This window comes from Brachionichthys hirsutus, chromosome 4 (assembly GCF_040956055.1).
Source record: "Brachionichthys hirsutus isolate HB-005 chromosome 4, CSIRO-AGI_Bhir_v1, whole genome shotgun sequence".
In the NCBI taxonomy this organism is placed as follows: domain Eukaryota; kingdom Metazoa; phylum Chordata; class Actinopteri; order Lophiiformes; family Brachionichthyidae; genus Brachionichthys; species Brachionichthys hirsutus.
This window is the reverse complement of record NC_090900.1, coordinates 3,908,975-3,927,101: the sequence shown is the minus strand read 5'-3', so window position 1 is coordinate 3,927,101 and position 18,127 is coordinate 3,908,975. Positions and strand designations below refer to the sequence as shown.

Genomic DNA, 18,127 nt, shown 5'->3' with positions numbered 1-18,127 from the left:
ATGGACCAGCCTTTTGCGCCTTTCCCCGGTTGGTCTGCAAACATCACGGGAAAGTACAGAGATGAGGTCTGTGCCATTTCATGCTTTAATCATTGTGCAGTTTGCAGGTTGTAAACAGACGTAAACAACTCATGACGTAAATGAACTGTGACTATATTTGGAATCTAACATTCCTCACCTGTCAACAGCTGGAGAGATTTTTACCTTCCCTTGTCCTTAATGCAGGGAACCTGTCATTTCTGTATAAATGTCTCCACCAAGGCAGCTCAGTTTCCCCCACGTTGTTATTACAGCTAAAAGTTAAAGCGCCCTTATGATAAATACCATAACACAGTCATAAGATGACTGCATGGCTACGTTATGATAAATATCACACAGTCATAAGATGACTGCATGGCTACGTTATGATAAATATCACACAGTCATAAGATGACTGCATGACTGCGTTATGATAAATATCACACAGTCATAAGATGACTGCATGACTACGTTATGATAAATATCACACAGTCATAAGATGACTGCATGACTGCGTTATGATAAATATCACACAGTCATAAGATGACTGCATGACTACGGAGTCTTGAATGTTGATCATTTTTGGGTATTGTCATTACTCCCATGGCTCATGCTCCGCCCTTTCACACTAATCTGTAAAGTAACAAATGTGTAATACACTAGAATTGAATTGATCGAAGAAGAAAAACAAAAACAAATTGCATCCAAAACAAAATGGATGAGAGAAACTCCCACTGAGGTCTCCTTGGCCTCTGTTTGTTAAACTGTTGTTACAGGATTGTTAATAATAACTACTTTCCCAACTGCGTCCGCGGTCAAAGTTAATCCTCCAACATTGATCATCATTATCTCTGTCAAACAAGAATTGATGTTTAAAAATAAATTTCCAAAGCAATAAAATATGATTCTTTCATTTTCTGCGATAATGCAATAGAGGTTTTGTTTACTACTCCCGTCTGGATATTTCATTGATTATCAGCCTCTGACCTGTCATCACAGAGGACTTTGTCTGAAGGGTCCACTGTGAGAGGATACTACGCCTCCTTTGCTGTATAGTCTGAGTAAAGTGGGGCCTTGTGTGTTTATATCTACAATGGATTAGCAAGAATAGCGTGATGCAGGCGATTGTGACATTGAATCTCATTCATAATTTGAATTCATTAGCCTTTCATTTGTTAAAATGCATTTCCTAATTTGCTCGTGTCTGGCAGTTGTTTCGACATCACTATCAGTGACTGCATGTCCAGGCATTTAGACAACAGGAAGACTGATATCTGCCTTTGTGTATTTGCTCAGTGTGACCTTGTGATGAACTTCAGTGCTGCAGACCGCTGTGCTTTCGTGAAGAACACCTCGGACTGCAGCAACGAAGACGGCTTCATCAACTATATCTACGTGGCCTTCTGTCTGCTCCCCCCCGACCTCACGCCTCTGACCATCACGCTTTGTGTAAGTCACCGCGCTTGTTGGATCCGTTGTCACCAATCGCCACGAGACTTTGCATTTTAGCGGCAGCCAAACCTTCAAGGAAGCTCAGTGTGCCGTGAGCGAATGGGGGGAATTCTGTGGTTGAGTAAGTCACGTCACGACCTGCAATTAAACGGTCACGCTGAAAAGGATCGCTCTGCAAAGAAGGTTCACTTCCATTTCGGATCAGGAACAAGAAAAGGATCAGCGCACAACATTAACGGAGGTCAACTTCTTCTTTCTGCAGTTCTTGTTTGAGTGCCAGAGACTGAGCTCATTTAAAAAAAGAAAAAAAAGCATCTTAATTTTACTTCCATCTGCTTCTCCACAGATAATATGGCTGCTCTTTTTATTTGTCATTCTTGGACTCACAGCATCTAAGTTGTAAGTGTTTCTCGTGTTGTAATGTACATGATCATAGCTGTATAAATCATTAATTTCGTAGTAATCACTATTAACTACGGCGTCTGATACATTTTTTCACGTGATCCCGTCCTAAATGAGGTCAGATTAACAATCGCATGGCAGCAGAGGATTTTGTCACACTGGTGCAGAGTTGCGCTGAAGCTTGTGGATATTTTGTATAAAATGCTTACTTGACTAGTTTACTAGAGGCTTTTCATCTCCTGAGCCTTTTGAACAACCTTTTCTCCCCAGTTTTTGTCCCAACCTGTCGGCCATCTCCACCAGCCTGCGCCTCACCCACAACGTGGCCGTATCCTTCGCCTGCTGCCTAACGCAGCTGCACTCTGACTGACTTTGTCCTGCTTCTCTTCCTACTTTCTCACATATTACCTTCTAAATGATATTCTACTTGACTCGTGCTTGTCCCGAGGGCGTGACCCTCCTGGCTCTCGGCAATGGCGCCCCAGACATCTTCAGTGCCGTTGCAGCTTTCTCACACCCGCACACTGCCGGGCTGGCGGTTGGCGCGCTATTCGGTGGGCACGGCGTCTCACACACAAACAAATCAACCTTTTTTTTTAAACTATCCAACCTGTTTGGCCTCATCATGCTCCTTCGGTCCCTCCCTCTTTAGGAGCTGGGATTTTTGTTACCACCGTGGTCGCCGGCAGCGTGGCGCTCGTCAAGCCTTTCATCGTGGCCTCCCGCCCATTCCTGCGTGATGTCGTCTTTTACATGGCGGCGGTGTTCTGGACCTTCATCGTGTTGTACAGAGGCTCTATGACAATGGGCGAAACATTGGGTACACGTTTAAATCCACGGATCTCCTTCTGTTACAGAACCATCCATTAGGAGATAAATAGTTATCTTTCAAGCGCTCCTCTATCATTGGTGGACGTTCCAGAAAACAAAGCTTATCTTTTTCTGCGGTCCCATGGCAAGCATCTACTCTGACTGAGAACAATCCCAGAATGCAGTTCAACAAGTCCTCCGTCCTGTCCCATGTCCAGAGGACGTGCATTGGGATATTTTAATATCATGAAAATTATATATATATATATATTAAGTTTTTTAATTTGATACATAGTTTGAACTTTGTTTTAGATTGCAAAGTAGATTAGAAATATGGATAATATATTTCTAATAATATAGAATTATAATATTTGCAGGGGTCTAACGAGAGAAAATCAAATCTTTCAGTGTTGATAAAAAGTTCTAAACTTCACTTTGCTTCATCACGTCCTTTTCCCAGGGTACCTCAGCCTCTATGTGGTGTATGTAGTCACCGTCATCATCAGCGCATACATCTACAACCGGCAGAAACGAGTCAGGAACTCAAGCGTCCAGGACAGTAAACGCAGCCCAGGTCTGAAACAGAAATACAAACACACGCAGGCAAATAAAAACATCTTTCTACGATCTTCAGTGATTTGGTTAAATGTATTTATTTTTGTCTCTGCAACAGAATCCGAGTCATCCGATGACATCGTTCCCAATCCGTGTGCTGGGGTCATCCATGAAGAGTATGGTAGGACTGCAGCACACTGCTCCAATCTCTAATGTACACATTAATGCACAGAAGTTTAAGTCGTGATCCGGTTCTACACATGCATGTGTGTGTTTGCATGGTTCAGAGTCAGAGTACAGACCACTTCTGCCTTACACTGACTCCACGAGTCAGATCTTGCTGAAGTCTCTGAACCCTGTGGACAGCAGGGAGTGGAGAAGGAAATCCCTGAGCTGGAGAGTCTTCAAAATACTGAAGGTGTGTGTGTGCGATACAGACGGATGTAGTAAAAGAATACGCCGACTGTCACATTAAAATAAGAAGAATTGTCCATTGGATGTAAAATATCTCGCTACCGTCTCCCGTCAGATCCCTCTGGAGTTTCTGCTGCTGCTCTGTGTTCCGGTTGTCGACCCTGATAAAGAAGACAGGAACTGGACACGCCCACTGAACTGTCTTCATCTGATCACTGCTCCTCTCGTGTGCGTGCTCACCTTCCAGTCCGGAATATGTAAGAGCCTCAAACTCGCCCCCTCAATACCGAAGACAGCGCGACGCGCAGCAGAGCTGACGCCGGTGTTTACCTTGAACTGACCTCTAGATGCAGATTATCTAATCCAGAATCAGTTTCCTCTCTGGCTGATGACTCTTCTGCTGGGGCTGTTCCTGTCTTCCATTGTCTTCTGCACCACCACTAACGACCGGCCTCCCAAATATCATCCGGTAAGCATTTGAGATCAAACGGAACAGATTCCAACATATAAAGGACGCGAGGAGTCTTTGCAGGGGGCGAGGTGGGCGGGACTAGAACGCTCGTTCGGGGCAACATTATTTAACTGATAAATAATCATTGGCTAATAAACAATGAGGGTTCAATCATTTCCTAGCTAACTCTTATTGATAATCACAAAACTAAGAATCTATGATGGTGCTGCCAGTTATTGGAGGCAGTAAGAACAGATCTGTGGTTCTTATTAAAGTTCTGGTCGAGGTATCTGCCTGTGGTTCATGGGTTCGTGCCCCCCCCCCCCCCCCCCTTCCAGCTGTTTGCGCTGTTGGGATTCCTGGTGAGCGCGGGGTTGATCAGCGCGGCGGCCTCTGAGGTGGTCAGTCTCCTGCACATGCTCGGCGTGGTGCTGGGTCTCAGCACCACTGTCCTGGGACTGACTCTGTTGGCCTGGGGCAACAGCATAGGAGGTATAATGTTTCTAAAACATGCAGGTTTTATATTCTTGTCAATAAATTAATCATTCAAATGTCTCTTTTTTCCCCAGATTGTTTTGCCGACATCACCATCGCTCGGCAGGGTTACCCGCGGATGGCGATCTCTGCCTGCTTCGGAGGCATCATCTTCAGTATCCTTTTTATACAACGTATGTCCGGTAACGTGGCTCGAGGACATGGAGGTGGACGATTACCTTCTTTGACTAGTCCCTTCAGACATGCTGTTTGGGGTAGGTTTAGGATGCCTGGTACAAATGGTGAAAACGCAGTCCGATGTGCAGGTAATCTCCTCAAACACTCGAATCAAGACTTTGTAACTTCGACGTATAAGTACTGCATGCATCGGAAGCCGTCTTTTTCTTCCTCAGTTTGAACCAGGCGGTTTGCTGACGTGGGTTCTCACGGGATCTCTGGGGCTGTCGATGGTTCTGTCCTTCGTCATTATTCCGCTGTGCCGGTTCCAAATGGGGAGGCCCTATGGGATCTTTCTCATCATCTTTTACTGCGTATTTCTCGTCATTGCTCTGCTCACCGAGTTTGGCATGATTCACACTATGTAGACCCGGTTTACAACCTGGGAACTTCCTCTGGTAGTGCTAAATGACACAATATGCTGTACCTTCTTTTTACACAGAACCTTGTGTACTTTCTTAGATGCCCACAGCATCCTTTGCTCGGTTTTGGGAAACCGAGCAGGTAATGACAAACTAAGACTTCTGTGCTCAGGGAGAGCGTAACTATTTCCCACAACGTGCTTTTATTCAGTTTCTCCTTTATGCCGACTGAAGTTGTGGCACTTTAAAGGGGAAAAAAGCAGGTTTTTATAAATGAACACTTTAAAACAATATGTAAACGTAAAATGTTTAAATGACCTTGTATCGAGCTGCTGTTGGGGGAAATAAATATTTTTGGTTTGGTTATTTTATTTATTATAAAAGTCATGTTTCTGGGTTAAATTATTGTGAGTACATAAACACTTAACCTGAAGTATTAAAATGCAAAATGGCACCAAATGATATTTTGAACAGTTTAATAAAATCCCATAGGAACTAAGTTAAATACAATACAGAATACAATATAAAAGTAAAACACTTGAGTCTAGTGAGACATTAGTTAGTACCCGGTATATACGCTGTGCTGTGCTTGTAATGCTGGTTTGAGCTAAAAGGAGTGTATTTCTTTATACTTTTGGACTTTAGAGCACTGAGTAGTAGTGTCTGTGTTAATACTTTTCATACGTGCCATTTAACTAAGGCATCAGGTTTAAGTACTACATGATTTTCAAGGTTACAAAAGGCCTACAGCAGTATAACGCACAGTACACGAGTTCAGAGTTGTACAGGCGCCTCCGTAATATTTACTGCAGTTTTCGAAAAGGCCAAAAAAAGGCCAACATTCTTGCTTCATTGTTCGAGGGGATCAATCCACGCCGTTCCTGTCTGTAACGATGCCTCCAGGAAGGATTCATCATTAACTCGTCTTACGTTCCCATCAGCCTAGAAACCCAGACTGGTGTCCAACTGGAACTGGAGTCATCAGGCTTCTTCTCATTTAAAAGATGCTGAGATGGAGGGGGGCGGGGTTGTTTATGAGGTGCAATCTGTGCATTAGTTGATGCTGTCAGGTCCAGGCTGAGAGTTGAACTGAGGTTCTGGGAAGACAGGATGTTCAGAGACGGGGCTGTCCAGAACCTGCTCCAGGCTTTGGTCAGGCTGAGGCAGATTTTCATGCGAGTACTCTGCATACCACTCCTGGAGAAAGGAGGTGTGGAAAAGGTAAGGAATGGCACCGCACTGAGCAACTGTCCAGTCGTGCAAGAGTTTTACCTGTATCTCCTCTTCATACATTTTCATACTGAGGTCGCTCTTAGTTCTAGACCTACGACCCAGGTAGAACAGAGACGAGTGCTACACACACCGGGAAGGAGGGAAAGCCAGTTAGTGGGGCTTCATTTGAAGTGCAGAGAACAAAGAGTTTAGATTTTAGTGTGTGTGTGTGTGTTTTCTTACCCCACCCCGCTCCATGGCTTGTAAGACTCCCTGCAGAGAGCTGAGGGAGGACAGGCCTGGGCAGGTTTGTTTGTACAGCTCCAGAGTGGACTGCGTCTCGTCACGATTCACCTCGACTTCAAACACTATCCCGTTCTCATCTAGGTCAAGGACACACGGTCGCTAAAATCAGCCGCTGAACCTTAGCTAACGTGCAACCTTTCTATACAGCAGATGAAAATGTTCATCGGCGAAGCATTTTACATGATCATTCGTGTCAGAAGTTATGTTAATATAGAATTAAACACGCTAAAGTACGTTTCGCTTTAGAGGGAAACCATATTGACATTAGATTTATTAAAGCCTGAACCCAAACAATAACTTAAACCTAGTTTGACGCCATGTTTTCACCTTAAAACCTAAAGATTTACATTATAGTAACTTCTATTTTTTGTTTCCAGTTGGGAAAGGTGAGCCACCGCAATGTCTGTCCCCACAAAAAAAAAGAAGTACAATTTCACTCAGTCCCACCCTCTGGGTTCTCGAGGGGCTCCCTGTTCCTGCGGCTGTAGTTCATGCGGAACACAAACGCATCCAGAATGAACGCCACGATGATAGTCATCACTACCTAGAGCGGGAACGGACAAAAAAAACAACCCGAGGTCATGTTCGCAAAAACACTGAAACAGATGATGCCGCATCTGAAGCACATTTTTCTGTGCAGTCCTCACCATGGTAACGATGTAGAAGGTCATGAAGTACAGTCGGCTCCAGTGGCTCGTCATAGAGGTGACTCCTTCCTTTGGGAGAGTGAACGCAGCGACAGTCAAACAGAGACGGTCTGTAGGAAGACTACAATAAAAGGCTTGATCTTACCATGGTGATGTACCAGTTATTGACCACCGTCAGCTCGAACAGAGTCACTGGAGGGAAAAAAATCGATGAAGAAGAAATGAGCTCACACATTTAAAAAAGGTCAGAGGACAGAGAAAACACAAATGAGTTGAGTCCAGCTCCCGGAACTTTCATGATATCGTTTTCTACTCGCACTATAGATCATTTATTCAGTCCTATATGTACTATGAACTATAATACTCATTAGTTTACCATCTTTGCAATCTTAAAAGGAAGCAAATAAAATCCTGGATTAACTTCTTGCAAAACATTCCAATAAAAATGTCCTGGAAAATACAGAAATGTTTTTTCTTTTTTATATAAAATATAATTACCAAAGCTGCTGAGAATGTTGTTGAAGTTATTGAGGTAATAATATCCTTCTATCAATACTGTCTTATTGCCGGTGTGGACGCTGACTTTCTTGTAAGACTCTGCCACTGTGCTGGTGCTGCCATTATGAGAGAGAGAGAGGTGGAACAAACAGTTAGTGGATGTAAATATTTCATTTCCTGCACCACAAGGTATATATAAAAAATATATATATACACACAATAAAATAAAGCTAATATTAGCACGCAGAGAAATAAATAGCAGCCAAGTGTAATTTTCATGACTCACTTGCAGCAGTTGGGATGAATCACATCTGAAAAGAACTCCATCCCCACAATGGCAAAGGAGTAGTAGAAGATGATTAGAGTCAACCCCAGACTTGCCATCCTGGGGAAGAGCTCAAACATGGTGTCCAGCACATTACGGTACCGCTGCTTTATTTTAAACAACCTGTGAGCGATTAAAAAATAAAAATAAAATAGAATAAAAATCGGAATAAAAATCGGAAATGTACAAGAAACTCATGGAAAGAGAAACAGAGGAGTACCGAAGCAGCTGAAGTGGTCGGAGGACTACAATAAAATAAAACGGCTCCATGTCGAATGCTAGAGCAATCAGGCCCAGGAAGGCAAACACCGTCACTGAGAAGTCAAACCTAGACAGACGAGCAAAGTAAAGGATCAACACCGAAAACATGGAACCTGGGGTCGGTGCAAAAATCATTCCAGACATGTTAAAATGAAATGGGTTTTAGTAAAAGTACCGAATCCAAAAGCACACAATCAATCAATCAATCAATCATCCAGCTTCTTACTCACAGATTCCACCCAGAGCTGAAATAAGCCATCGGTCCCAAACCGGAGATTTTCAGTAGCACCTCCACACCATAAACTAAAAGTAAGGCGACAGGGGCGGAGTTATTATCAGTGAAGGTAGACGTAAACGAGATTACAGATTGACACGATCAATGATCAGCTGGAGCTCATTAGGATCTTCTTCATGTGAGGGAGACTCACTGGTCAGGAAAACAATGTAACTCCAGGGGACAAATCTCGACCAGGAGAATCCGCCTGCAGACGGGAGAGGAGAGAGGGGATCAAGGTGAGACAAAGCGGCTTCCTGCAGTTACGTGTTGCCCTGATCAGGAGCCCTTACTGCTCAGCGTGTACGTCTCCACGAGGATCCACACGCCGTTGATGGCCACCACCGCATCTGCCGTCACAACAACAGGTGTCAAAGCTTTACGCTCAGAGAGGGGACTTTTGGATACGAGCGTGCCGGGCGTTACTCTTACACATGGCGTACTGGAAGGCCTTTGACTTCACAAGCAGGTTGATGCCTGTTGGAGGCAGGGCAGAAAGCGTTTAGAGGAGGGAACCGAGAGACGGATTTGTGTATCGAAGTAAACAAACCTTTGAAAATGAGGAACGTCGTGTGCGGAAGGTCGTCAAACCAATGTTCTCCGCTGCGTCGTGCCTGAATGACACACACACACACACACACACACACACACACACACACACGCAGAACGAGTTACACTACAAACAGCCAAAGCAACAAGACGAGAGTAAATCCTGAACACACCCGCTCACCTTCCATTTAAGGCCAGTGACCTCATAGAACTTGTAGAACTCTTCCAAACTGTGGGGGGAGGAGACGCCATTGAAAAGGCGTGAAAATGCAAATGAGTTCAGACAGATTTAAAAGGAAGTGCGTGTCAAACGCTTTTACCAAGTATGGTGCGAATGAATAATGCACAATGTGAAGCGTCTTCGGGTGCCTAGAAAAGCGCTATATAAAATCAAGCATTATTATTATTATTATTATAATTACCTCAGCATCGGAGCCCCCGACGTGTTGAGAGCTTTGTAAGTGAGGAAGCGATCTCTCGCCGACATCCGAGGTCGGTAGAAGCGCATCAGACCGTCAAACTGTTTCAGCGACACTCCCATCGGTCGCTAAAGGCGAGGAGATGACAGCAACGCAAATGGATCAGCCACGAAAAGAAAACACGCTTCCAACCACGTCAGCATTCTCAGTACCTGTCGGCTAACCAGCAGCTGAAAGGCGTGGTCAATCGCAGAACGCTTATGAAGCAAAAGAGATTTAAACTTCATCTTTTCCACATCGTTAAACGTGTCGAACACGACGGCCAGGAGCTGCAGGCAGACAGGAAATGGAACAAATTCAGCGTATTGTCTTTAACACATAATCACGTATTTTTTTAACACAGCAATCAATTTATTTTGGAATTGGGGTTGTGCATCAGACGAGATATTTTAGTTCAGAAAGGTCATCGTACCAGGTTCATGACGAAGTAGAGTTCTATGGACAGATAGACAATGAAGAAAACACAGGACCAGCGGTTCTTGGAGTACGCCGGCATCATCACATCAGGAAAACTACAAAGTGAGGAACAGAAACAGACATGTGGTGACCAAAGCAGTACACAATGAGCTCTAAAACGAGGTAGTACTACTTTAATGTGAGAGTGGCACGACGGCAGAACGTATGACATACTTTGCTGTGGTCAGCAGCACAAACAGACTGACGAGGCTGTTCTCCAGAGTGCTGAAGTACTGAGAAGAGTCAGGACATGTGATCATAGCAGAATGAAAAGACAAAAGGGAACCAGCCATATATAACGTCTTCATTAAACGGCGGGCAGACTGAACTCACTGGGTCAGAGGTGTTTGGAGAGAAGAGGCAGAAACCTGGGAAGACACAACAAGACGGTCCTTAATCGAGACCTTGGATGGTTCCCCTCATTGTAGAATTCTAGATTTTCTTTATGTTTGGCTAAAGAAACTTCATTTAAAGGCATTTCAAACACAATAAAAATGTGGTTTCTTACCCAAAATGGCAAATATAACCATGAAGAAGAGCAGTAATAGGAGGATGTCAATAAAGGGGGGGAGGGACTGGAAGATCTGGCGCAAGTTTCTGATTGGAGGAAGAACACATTGTTGGTGAGGGTTGTTTTCTGAACTGTTTCGTCAAGAGGGTTAAAAAAAAAAATATGTAAAAACTTTGAAGTGATCACAAGTCATAAACATCAGTGACCAGAAAATGTTATCTTTACAGTCAGAGTGTGAAGATTTGAGACACTGACACCTAGTGGCAGAACCCAAACCCATCTCATCGAACGCTCTCGCATGCTTTTTCCTAATTCCTCTCAATCCAGCCTCCGAACAAGAGTGGATTAAAAAGACATTGCGTACCTGCGCACGGCGCCGCAGTATCTGCAGTCGACCAGGAAGATTGGTCTAAGCGCTCTGGTTACTCGTACGTGAGACGTCTGTCTGACCAGAACCACGATGGCCTCCACAAACTGCAGCAGCAACACACACGTCTGCGCGAGGGACAGGAAGCAACGTGAAGCATTTACATTTTTAGAAGCGGAATCTTAAATAACGCCGTTGTGCGCAGTTCTTGCTAAATGATCCCACGACGTGGTCATTGCGTGCTTGGTACCTTCACCATCGTCCTCTTGTGTCGCATGAAGGTGCGGAACCCTAACCAGCGAAGCTTCATGCATAGCTCAAACGCCACCATCACCAGCGCCAGCAGCTCCAGCGTGGCGTGGACCTGCAGACGAGTCGAGTGCACTTTTACCGCGAGTCCTACAGCATGCGTTTGTGTTTTGCTGCATCGGCGTGTATATATATAGGCGTCCGCTCACATAGACATCCAGGCGCAGCGAGGGCACAGCGGGGGCTTCGCACAGCGACAGCATCATCAGCAGCAGCCCCGTCAGCAGCTCCATCATGTAGAACAGGTGGTTGTGAGCAAACAGGTACGCGGCCAGCGCCGTCGGGTTGCGAGGATGGGTGAAGAACTTATCGTTGTTCTCGCCTTCCTGCACGTGAGATTTAAAGGTAATGAACAAATGCTAGTAGTAAACGTTTGTAGTATGAAGCTTTATATCCATTCATAAGACACTTTTTATTCTATGTCCTTTGTTAAATTAGCTGCTAACTAGCTTTTTTTTAAAATCTCGTGATTGTGGGTCCTCGCATCATGTCCAAATGTCCCAACCTGCTGCGATCGGACCCCCCATGACAGTTAGGGTTAGCTATAAGACTTGATTGAGCTTTTATTCGCCTGAATATGACAGAAGGTCCCTTTTTTGGGGGAATATATAGGTGTCCCATCTCATCTATAAAGACAAGTGATGCTAAATGTGTAACTGATTTCCCTCCAAAAGAAAACGTTTCCCCAAGTCAAGCTGTATTTTTCTGCACTTCTACACAACAACAAAACCAAATGCGTAAATACAGATGCTGCTAGAAATACCATCATGCCATCTTAAAAAAGAAAACAATCAAAAGCTTTTCAGCAGCCAGTTCCATGCTATTCTGCTGAAATATGATTTCTAGCCATCGTGTATAAAACAGCCCTAAAAACACAACCCTGTAAGCTTTCACCAAACAAATTATAATATTAAGGACAAATATATATATTTTGCAAATACGTCAACAGGAAGGAACTCGCATTCAACGTGTGTTGCACATTTTACACAACGTTTTATTACCCGCCAGTCACGCGGAGCGGCGGGTGGAACAGAAACCATCACATGACCACGAGAACGTGACGAGATGGCGACTTGCAGCCGCGTGCTGTACCTGCAGGTAGATGGCTGCCTCTTGGTAGTTCATCTCCCAGCTCTGGCGTAAGGACATGCTTTGGGCGCCGTGGTGCTTTGGCCCGGCTGTTGGGATAACAGCATTGTTCACGACGGCATAGTTTCCTCCTCCTCCTCCTCCTCCTCCATCTGGAAGAAAACACTTCAGTGTCAGTGTGTTGTTGCAGCTCACATTTATGTGGAAACTATTTGTTAAAAATAGCCTTTTATTTTCCATCTTTAGCTTTTCTGAAGCAACACACACACACACACACACACACACACACACACACACACACACACACACGCGCGATATATGCCTACCACTGCAGTCTTGTTCTAACTGCGCGGCGTAGGAGGAGATCACTGCTGGACTGTCACTACGGCTCTGATCTTCACGTAAACCAGCTGCCTGCCCACATAATCGCGCCATCAACCGGCCGGGATTGTCTTTATGTCTCAGCTGTTAAATCCACAGCGCCAGCCCCGGTGGGTCACTCACAACACACTGCGTCTATTCCAGCGTCCACACGCACACACACACACACATCTGGAGAAACACACATCCAGCAACGCAGCCACAAGTGAAGTCCGGATGTGAATTATCCAGCCTGGGAATCAAAATGATACCAAAGACTGAAATCCATTCCCGACACCTGGCAATGCTTACGAAACCCAGCACAGCTGCTTCTCTTGTCTTTTACAGCCGCCTCGATGCGAGAGCCCGTCACCGTCACTTCCACCCTGAAATGATCGGCCGTACTTTGACCTTCAGAGAAATCAACCGGGTTCGCACTGATGTCACTTTGTCTCCGGCGGCTCCTTCCTCCCAGGTAGGACACAGACAAGAGACAGATACGCCGTAGAAGGACTGATTTCAGAAGCCAAGGAGGCTACAGACGTGACACCGAATTACTCTGGATCTTCCCATGTTTCCTGCAGCGGGCACGCAGACGGGGATAAAACATAGTGGAGCCCATAAACTTCTGAAACGCAGTCGCAGGAATTTCATTTCAGCTCTGACAGCAGCACATTGGGCTGAAGCGTTATCCTGACAGGAGTACCCCCCCACCCCCCCACCCCTGTGTTTGCCACAAGCTATTCAAGCCCCTCGTGTTTGACAACAAGAACATGTCCAGAGCTCCAGTCGAAAAAAACAGTGGCATCAAACTGACAAAAACAACACACACACACAAAACGCTCAGCAATGATGACAGTTTCTTTCAGGAAAAACTAAAGGTAGTGTTGTCATGATCGGAAGGGTTGAAGCCACCGGGATCAAAACTGTGATAGACACTTAGACCCAGGCACGGGATTCACCACTGAAGAGATAAATGCAACTTATTTCCTCAGCCTCCTGGCTCGACCCCCCCCCCTTCTTTCGAGGAAGCTCAATCAGAAGGAACAGTGTGATACATCCTCCTCGTCCACGACTCCCACACCTCCTTAGTAAAAAAAACAAAACAAACTCCTCTTCCTGTTCACCTCCAGAGCCAGAGAATATGATCCAGCCAGCTCGAACACACAGACACACTTACACACGAGCTGCATACGTAACACACTCATTCTACCGGGAGGGGCTGGGGGGGGCGGTCTGCTGATGCCAGCAGTTTCTCAGATGGCTCATTTTGTAGTTTATAAACAAGGCATACAAAAGGCAGCAGGATTACTATGGTGAGTGGATGCATGGAGCCCCCCCCCCCCCCCCCCCCCCCCCTGCTCACGCACATGCGCACGACACACAAACACGTGAGCTCATATAGCCTGGTGGACAACCGCCATTAAAACAGTGTGACCAGGTCGATCACGCTCAAGGGCTTCAGATTGCACGCCTGCAGATGCACACTATGACGAAGGCTGTGTGACAACTACGGTGGCCCTGAAGTGCAAAACACAACAACAAATCGTAGCGCACACAATAAAGAAGGAATCGCGCAAACAAGAAAAAAACACACACACAAATAATAAATCACGCAAACAAGAAAAAACACACACACAAATAATAAATCACGCAAACAAGAATAGAAAACACACAAACAAGAATCGAAATCACGCAAAACAAGAATACAAAACACGCAAACAAGAATACAAAACACGCAAACAAGAATACAAAACACGCAAGCAAGAATCGAAATCACGCAAACAAGAATAGAATCACGCAAACAAGAAATGAAATCACGCAAACAAGAAATGAAATCACGCAAACAAGAAATGAAATCACGCAAACAAGAATAGAAATCACGCAAACAAGAAATGAAATCACGCAAACAAGAAATGAAATCACGCAAACAAGAATAGAAATCACGCAAACAAGAAATGAAATCACGCAAACAAGAAAACTCCAAACCGGAAATGCTAAATATCGGACATGCAGAGGTCCGAAAGCTGATTGCTGAGAAAGTTCATTTGTAATTATGGCTGCCACCGAAGACATTATCAGTAATTATTTTGATGCGGGACACACTTATGATGCAATAGTTGACATGCGGTTGGTTCATTGTCCAGAATCCCTTGAAGTCTCTTGCCGCAACCACTGCAATAGTTCGGCCGTTCTTCTTCGGGTAACTTTTTACCACAATGACGGCAAAACATATTTTTGTATCTCACGCTGTTCTCTTACCTACTACTCAATTGCTACTAATTGCTGCTCAATTACGGGAAACCTGGAGCGAAAGTCAGAATGATTGACAGTGCTTCTGTCCAATCAGCAACCAGACCCCTCATGTCCGATATTTAGCATTTCCGGTTTGGACATGTCCGATATTTAGCATTTCCGGTTTGGAGTTTTCTTGTTTGCGTGATTTCATTTCTTGTTTGCGTGATTTCTATTCTTGTTTGCGTGATTTCATTTCTTGTTTGCGTGATTTCTATTCTTGTTTGCGTGATTTCGATTCTTGCTTGCGTGTTTTGTATTCTTGTTTGCGTGTTTTGTATTCTTGTTTGCGTGATTTCGATTCTTGCTTGCGTGTTTTGTATTCTTGTTTGCGTGATTTCATTTCTTGTTTGCGTGATTTCGATTCTTGTTTGTGTGATTTCATTTCTTGTTTGCGTGATTCCTTATTTGTGTGTGTGTTTTTTTCTTGTTTGCGCGATTCCTTATTTGTGTGTGTGTTTTTTTCTTGTTTGCGCGATTCCTTCTTTATTGTGTGCAATACGATTTGTTGTTGTGATTTGCACTTCAGGGCCACCGTAGTCAACTGTGAAATTATTCTTATAGCCACATCCACAACGCTGTGATCTGAATTGATCTGAATATTTATTTTTTGAAGCCCTAAAAAACAAACACATTAGAATCAGGGAGAAAATTAAATCTGCAACCACGTCACCACTCATTGATCACTGCTGACAGACACGCTATTTACCGATTGTGTAAAATGTTGAGAAATTTAAGGAGCTTATGTTTTTGGAGTGTGTGTGTATGTTTTCTTAAGTTAGTGTTGCAGGAAATCCTTTAACAATAAACTTTAAGAAGGAATTCCCCATGTGCTAGAGAAATAAATCTTCAGAACTTTTTTTTTTTAACCCAATATACAATTAAAAAACATGTTTTTCTTCATTGAAACGCTCCTGTGATGAGAGAACCTGACTATCATGCTTGTGAATGAGAATGATTACAAACTTAATGTTACTATCTCCATTCAGTGCAGGCAGTAATGGCATTTCTTAGGTTGCATTTTCTGCCTGATAAAAACACTAGAAGAATTAAAGTGATGAGTTCTATGACCTACACAGACACATTCCAATGCAGTTTAAATTAAACTATGACAGAAGATGCTTACTTTCGTCTCCCCTCTCGGCTTCCTCGTTAAGTAAACCGCTGTTCACCTCGTCCCAGGTTAAGATGAGAGGCACGTCGTCGTCAGACTCCATATTAGCAGCAGACAACATGCTGCGATCGAACCTCCAACGAGGGTTAATCTACGGTGAACTGTCCGCTCGCTACAAAGTACATTGTTCGGTCTGCAAACAGCAAGATGCCCTTCACATCTCGGGAGTACGCGCTGCTAACGATGCTACTAGCTAATCGTTGTCTGATACTTTCAATCGATTAAAACGACTCAAATTACATATGGATCAGCTTATGGATTTACACGTTGCAGGAAGCAGGGAAAGCCTTTTTTTTTGTGGCTGCTTTGTCCTGTCAAAGATGGCATCTCTGTCATCCGGCTGTCTCTGGCTGTCACCGCCGGACGGAGACACTCCAGCGCACCATTACGCACACCGGGCTCCCTGCCGGGTCACAGACGGTGTGCGTATTCTAACAAAAAAAAACGATAAATAAGCACAACGACGGTTAATCTGTACGCAAACAAAACCAGACGTTCAGCACGAATTCGACGAAAAGCCCTGCGTCTGCCGCGGCGCGTAGTTAGATCAACAAACAGTCGCGACACCGAAGCAATTTACGGCAGTCCGTGTTATTGTGCCGTGTTCGCATTTTCAAAATAAAGTTCCATCGATCTAAAATTATGTTTAAAAATAAATAAATAAATTGCATTCTGTCTAATTAATTTGTTTTAAATTTATTTAAAAAAGAGTAAATTATAACAATCAGTAATAATCACTCCCAATAATTTTGATGGGATACTTCCTACCGTGTTTGTGGTAACCTAGCAACATAGAAAAAAAACCCTAACTTTTTCCGGCTACGTATCGACAGGAGGTAAGGTGTAAACACTTTTTAAAGTAATTAAATTATAGTAAGCAGTTTGCAGGCTGACTAATTTATCAAACACTAAAAGTAACTAATTTTAAATGTGAGTTTCCAGAGTCTAACGTGTAGCTAATCAGACTTGTGATGGTTTATGATTACGTTATGATCACGGTGAACTGACTTGGGGCGTCAGTATCCCTAATTTACGTCTTTTATCTGCCTGTATATTTGAGGTTTACATTATGGAACTGTGGAAGGTTCTTTGTTGTCATCTTTTTGGCATTGTCGCTCTTTCTTTGGCAAATTTGTGTGGATATTTTGAAATTGTGAATCATTTGTGCATATACTTAACATCAGTGAAAGCAAACCGAAATCTCCAAAATGTAATATCAATGTCATAACATTACCAGATTGTTATAATCTTTGCTGTTGTTTTCTCTGTTCCTCTCTCTGAATGATAACAGGATGTCCACAAACGCTGAATCTGTAAGAGTGAAGGCAACGATCCAGTGTGAGCCGAGGAAACTCTCTCCTGACGCTCAATGCATCTCAACCATATTGGACGACTGCATCTGCAAAGTTGAGATTGTAGCAGCTCTGGATGCTTTCCTGCAGTCCAGCCCTCTGTCCGGAGTCGTGGACGAGACTTTTAGAAGGGCACTTCAAGAGCATCTTAAATTAGTTGAAAGGCTAAAGCTTCAAGTTGGCCCCAAACAAAACTCAGACAAGGAACAAAAGGGAGAAGGAAATGAAGCTCAGCTCGAGAAGGACATCAAGTCCTCTGTAAGGAATCTCCTCAGGCATGTCCGAGACCACCCTGATGCCCTTATTGGTTTGAGAGCAGAGCCAGGTTGGGAGATAGGAGAGAGTGAGCGCTCACTCATTAGTGAGTTCAGGAAGTTTCAGAGTCATGTGTCCGAAAAGTTGCAGCTCAGTGTGGAAGAGGAGCAAGAGCTGGCTCACTGCAAGCAGGTGCCTCCGTCCACTCTGGCCAATGCGGAGAGAGAAGTCTC

At 44.1% G+C, this 18,127-nt stretch overlaps 3 protein-coding genes across 3 annotated transcripts in view; 2 read left to right on the top strand and 1 right to left on the bottom strand.

Moving 5' to 3' along the window:
* slc8b1 (solute carrier family 8 member B1) lies at nt 1-5,511 on the top strand. Its single transcript, XM_068760785.1, has 15 exons — nt 1-66; nt 1,315-1,467; nt 1,817-1,869; nt 2,143-2,200; nt 2,321-2,426; nt 2,525-2,692; nt 3,143-3,256; nt 3,356-3,418; nt 3,525-3,655; nt 3,767-3,908; nt 3,999-4,120; nt 4,441-4,594; nt 4,672-4,752; nt 4,838-4,902; nt 4,990-5,511. The coding sequence occupies exons 1-15, from the start codon at nt 1-3 to the stop codon at nt 5,179-5,181; spliced, it is 1,668 nt and encodes a 555-aa protein (XP_068616886.1). The 3' UTR covers nt 5,182-5,511.
* Nucleotides 5,512-5,665: 154 nt separating this feature from the next.
* tpcn1 (two pore segment channel 1) lies at nt 5,666-16,330 on the bottom strand. The gene is made up of 26 exons (XM_068761089.1): nt 16,240-16,330; nt 12,462-12,595; nt 11,519-11,695; nt 11,311-11,424; nt 11,058-11,188; nt 10,691-10,779; nt 10,516-10,550; nt 10,357-10,415; nt 10,139-10,238; nt 9,879-9,995; nt 9,670-9,794; nt 9,429-9,477; nt 9,249-9,312; nt 9,131-9,175; nt 8,992-9,048; nt 8,853-8,906; nt 8,655-8,727; nt 8,384-8,491; nt 8,125-8,286; nt 7,839-7,954; nt 7,486-7,532; nt 7,341-7,409; nt 7,141-7,237; nt 6,631-6,770; nt 6,448-6,528; nt 5,666-6,372 (listed from the first exon to the last, which is right to left on the bottom strand). Exons 1-26 carry the CDS (start codon nt 16,328-16,330, stop codon nt 6,229-6,231), a joined length of 2,478 nt encoding a protein of 825 aa, XP_068617190.1. The 3' UTR covers nt 5,666-6,228.
* Nucleotides 16,331-17,579: 1,249 nt separating this feature from the next.
* iqcd (IQ motif containing D) overlaps nt 17,580-18,127 on the top strand; it is a 1,633-nt gene continuing 1,085 nt past the window's right edge. Inside the window, exon 1 of the mRNA XM_068760784.1 lies at nt 17,580-18,127. This exon is cut by the window's right edge and continues 28 nt beyond it. Coding sequence (XP_068616885.1) covers nt 17,580-18,127 — 548 coding nt within the window.

Excerpts from the sequence above, each read along its gene's own strand:
- tpcn1 (XM_068761089.1), bottom strand. The coding sequence starts at position 16,330 with ATGGAGTCTGACGACGACGTGCCTCTCATCTTAACCTGGGACGAGGTG. Across the intron at positions 9,795-9,878 it reads AGCTGCTGGTTAGCCGACAG|CGACCGATGGGAGTGTCGCT; the intron begins GTACTGAGAATG and ends CCTCGCCTTTAG. Across the intron at positions 9,478-9,669 it reads TCGGGGGCTCCGATGCTGAG|TTTGGAAGAGTTCTACAAGT; the intron begins GTAATTATAATA and ends CTCCCCCCACAG.
- slc8b1 (XM_068760785.1), top strand. The coding sequence starts at position 1 with ATGGACCAGCCTTTTGCGCCTTTCCCCGGTTGGTCTGCAAACATCACG. Across the intron at positions 2,427-2,524 it reads GGCGGTTGGCGCGCTATTCG|GAGCTGGGATTTTTGTTACC; the intron begins GTGGGCACGGCG and ends CTCCCTCTTTAG. Across the intron at positions 3,909-3,998 it reads CACCTTCCAGTCCGGAATAT|ATGCAGATTATCTAATCCAG; the intron begins GTAAGAGCCTCA and ends ACTGACCTCTAG.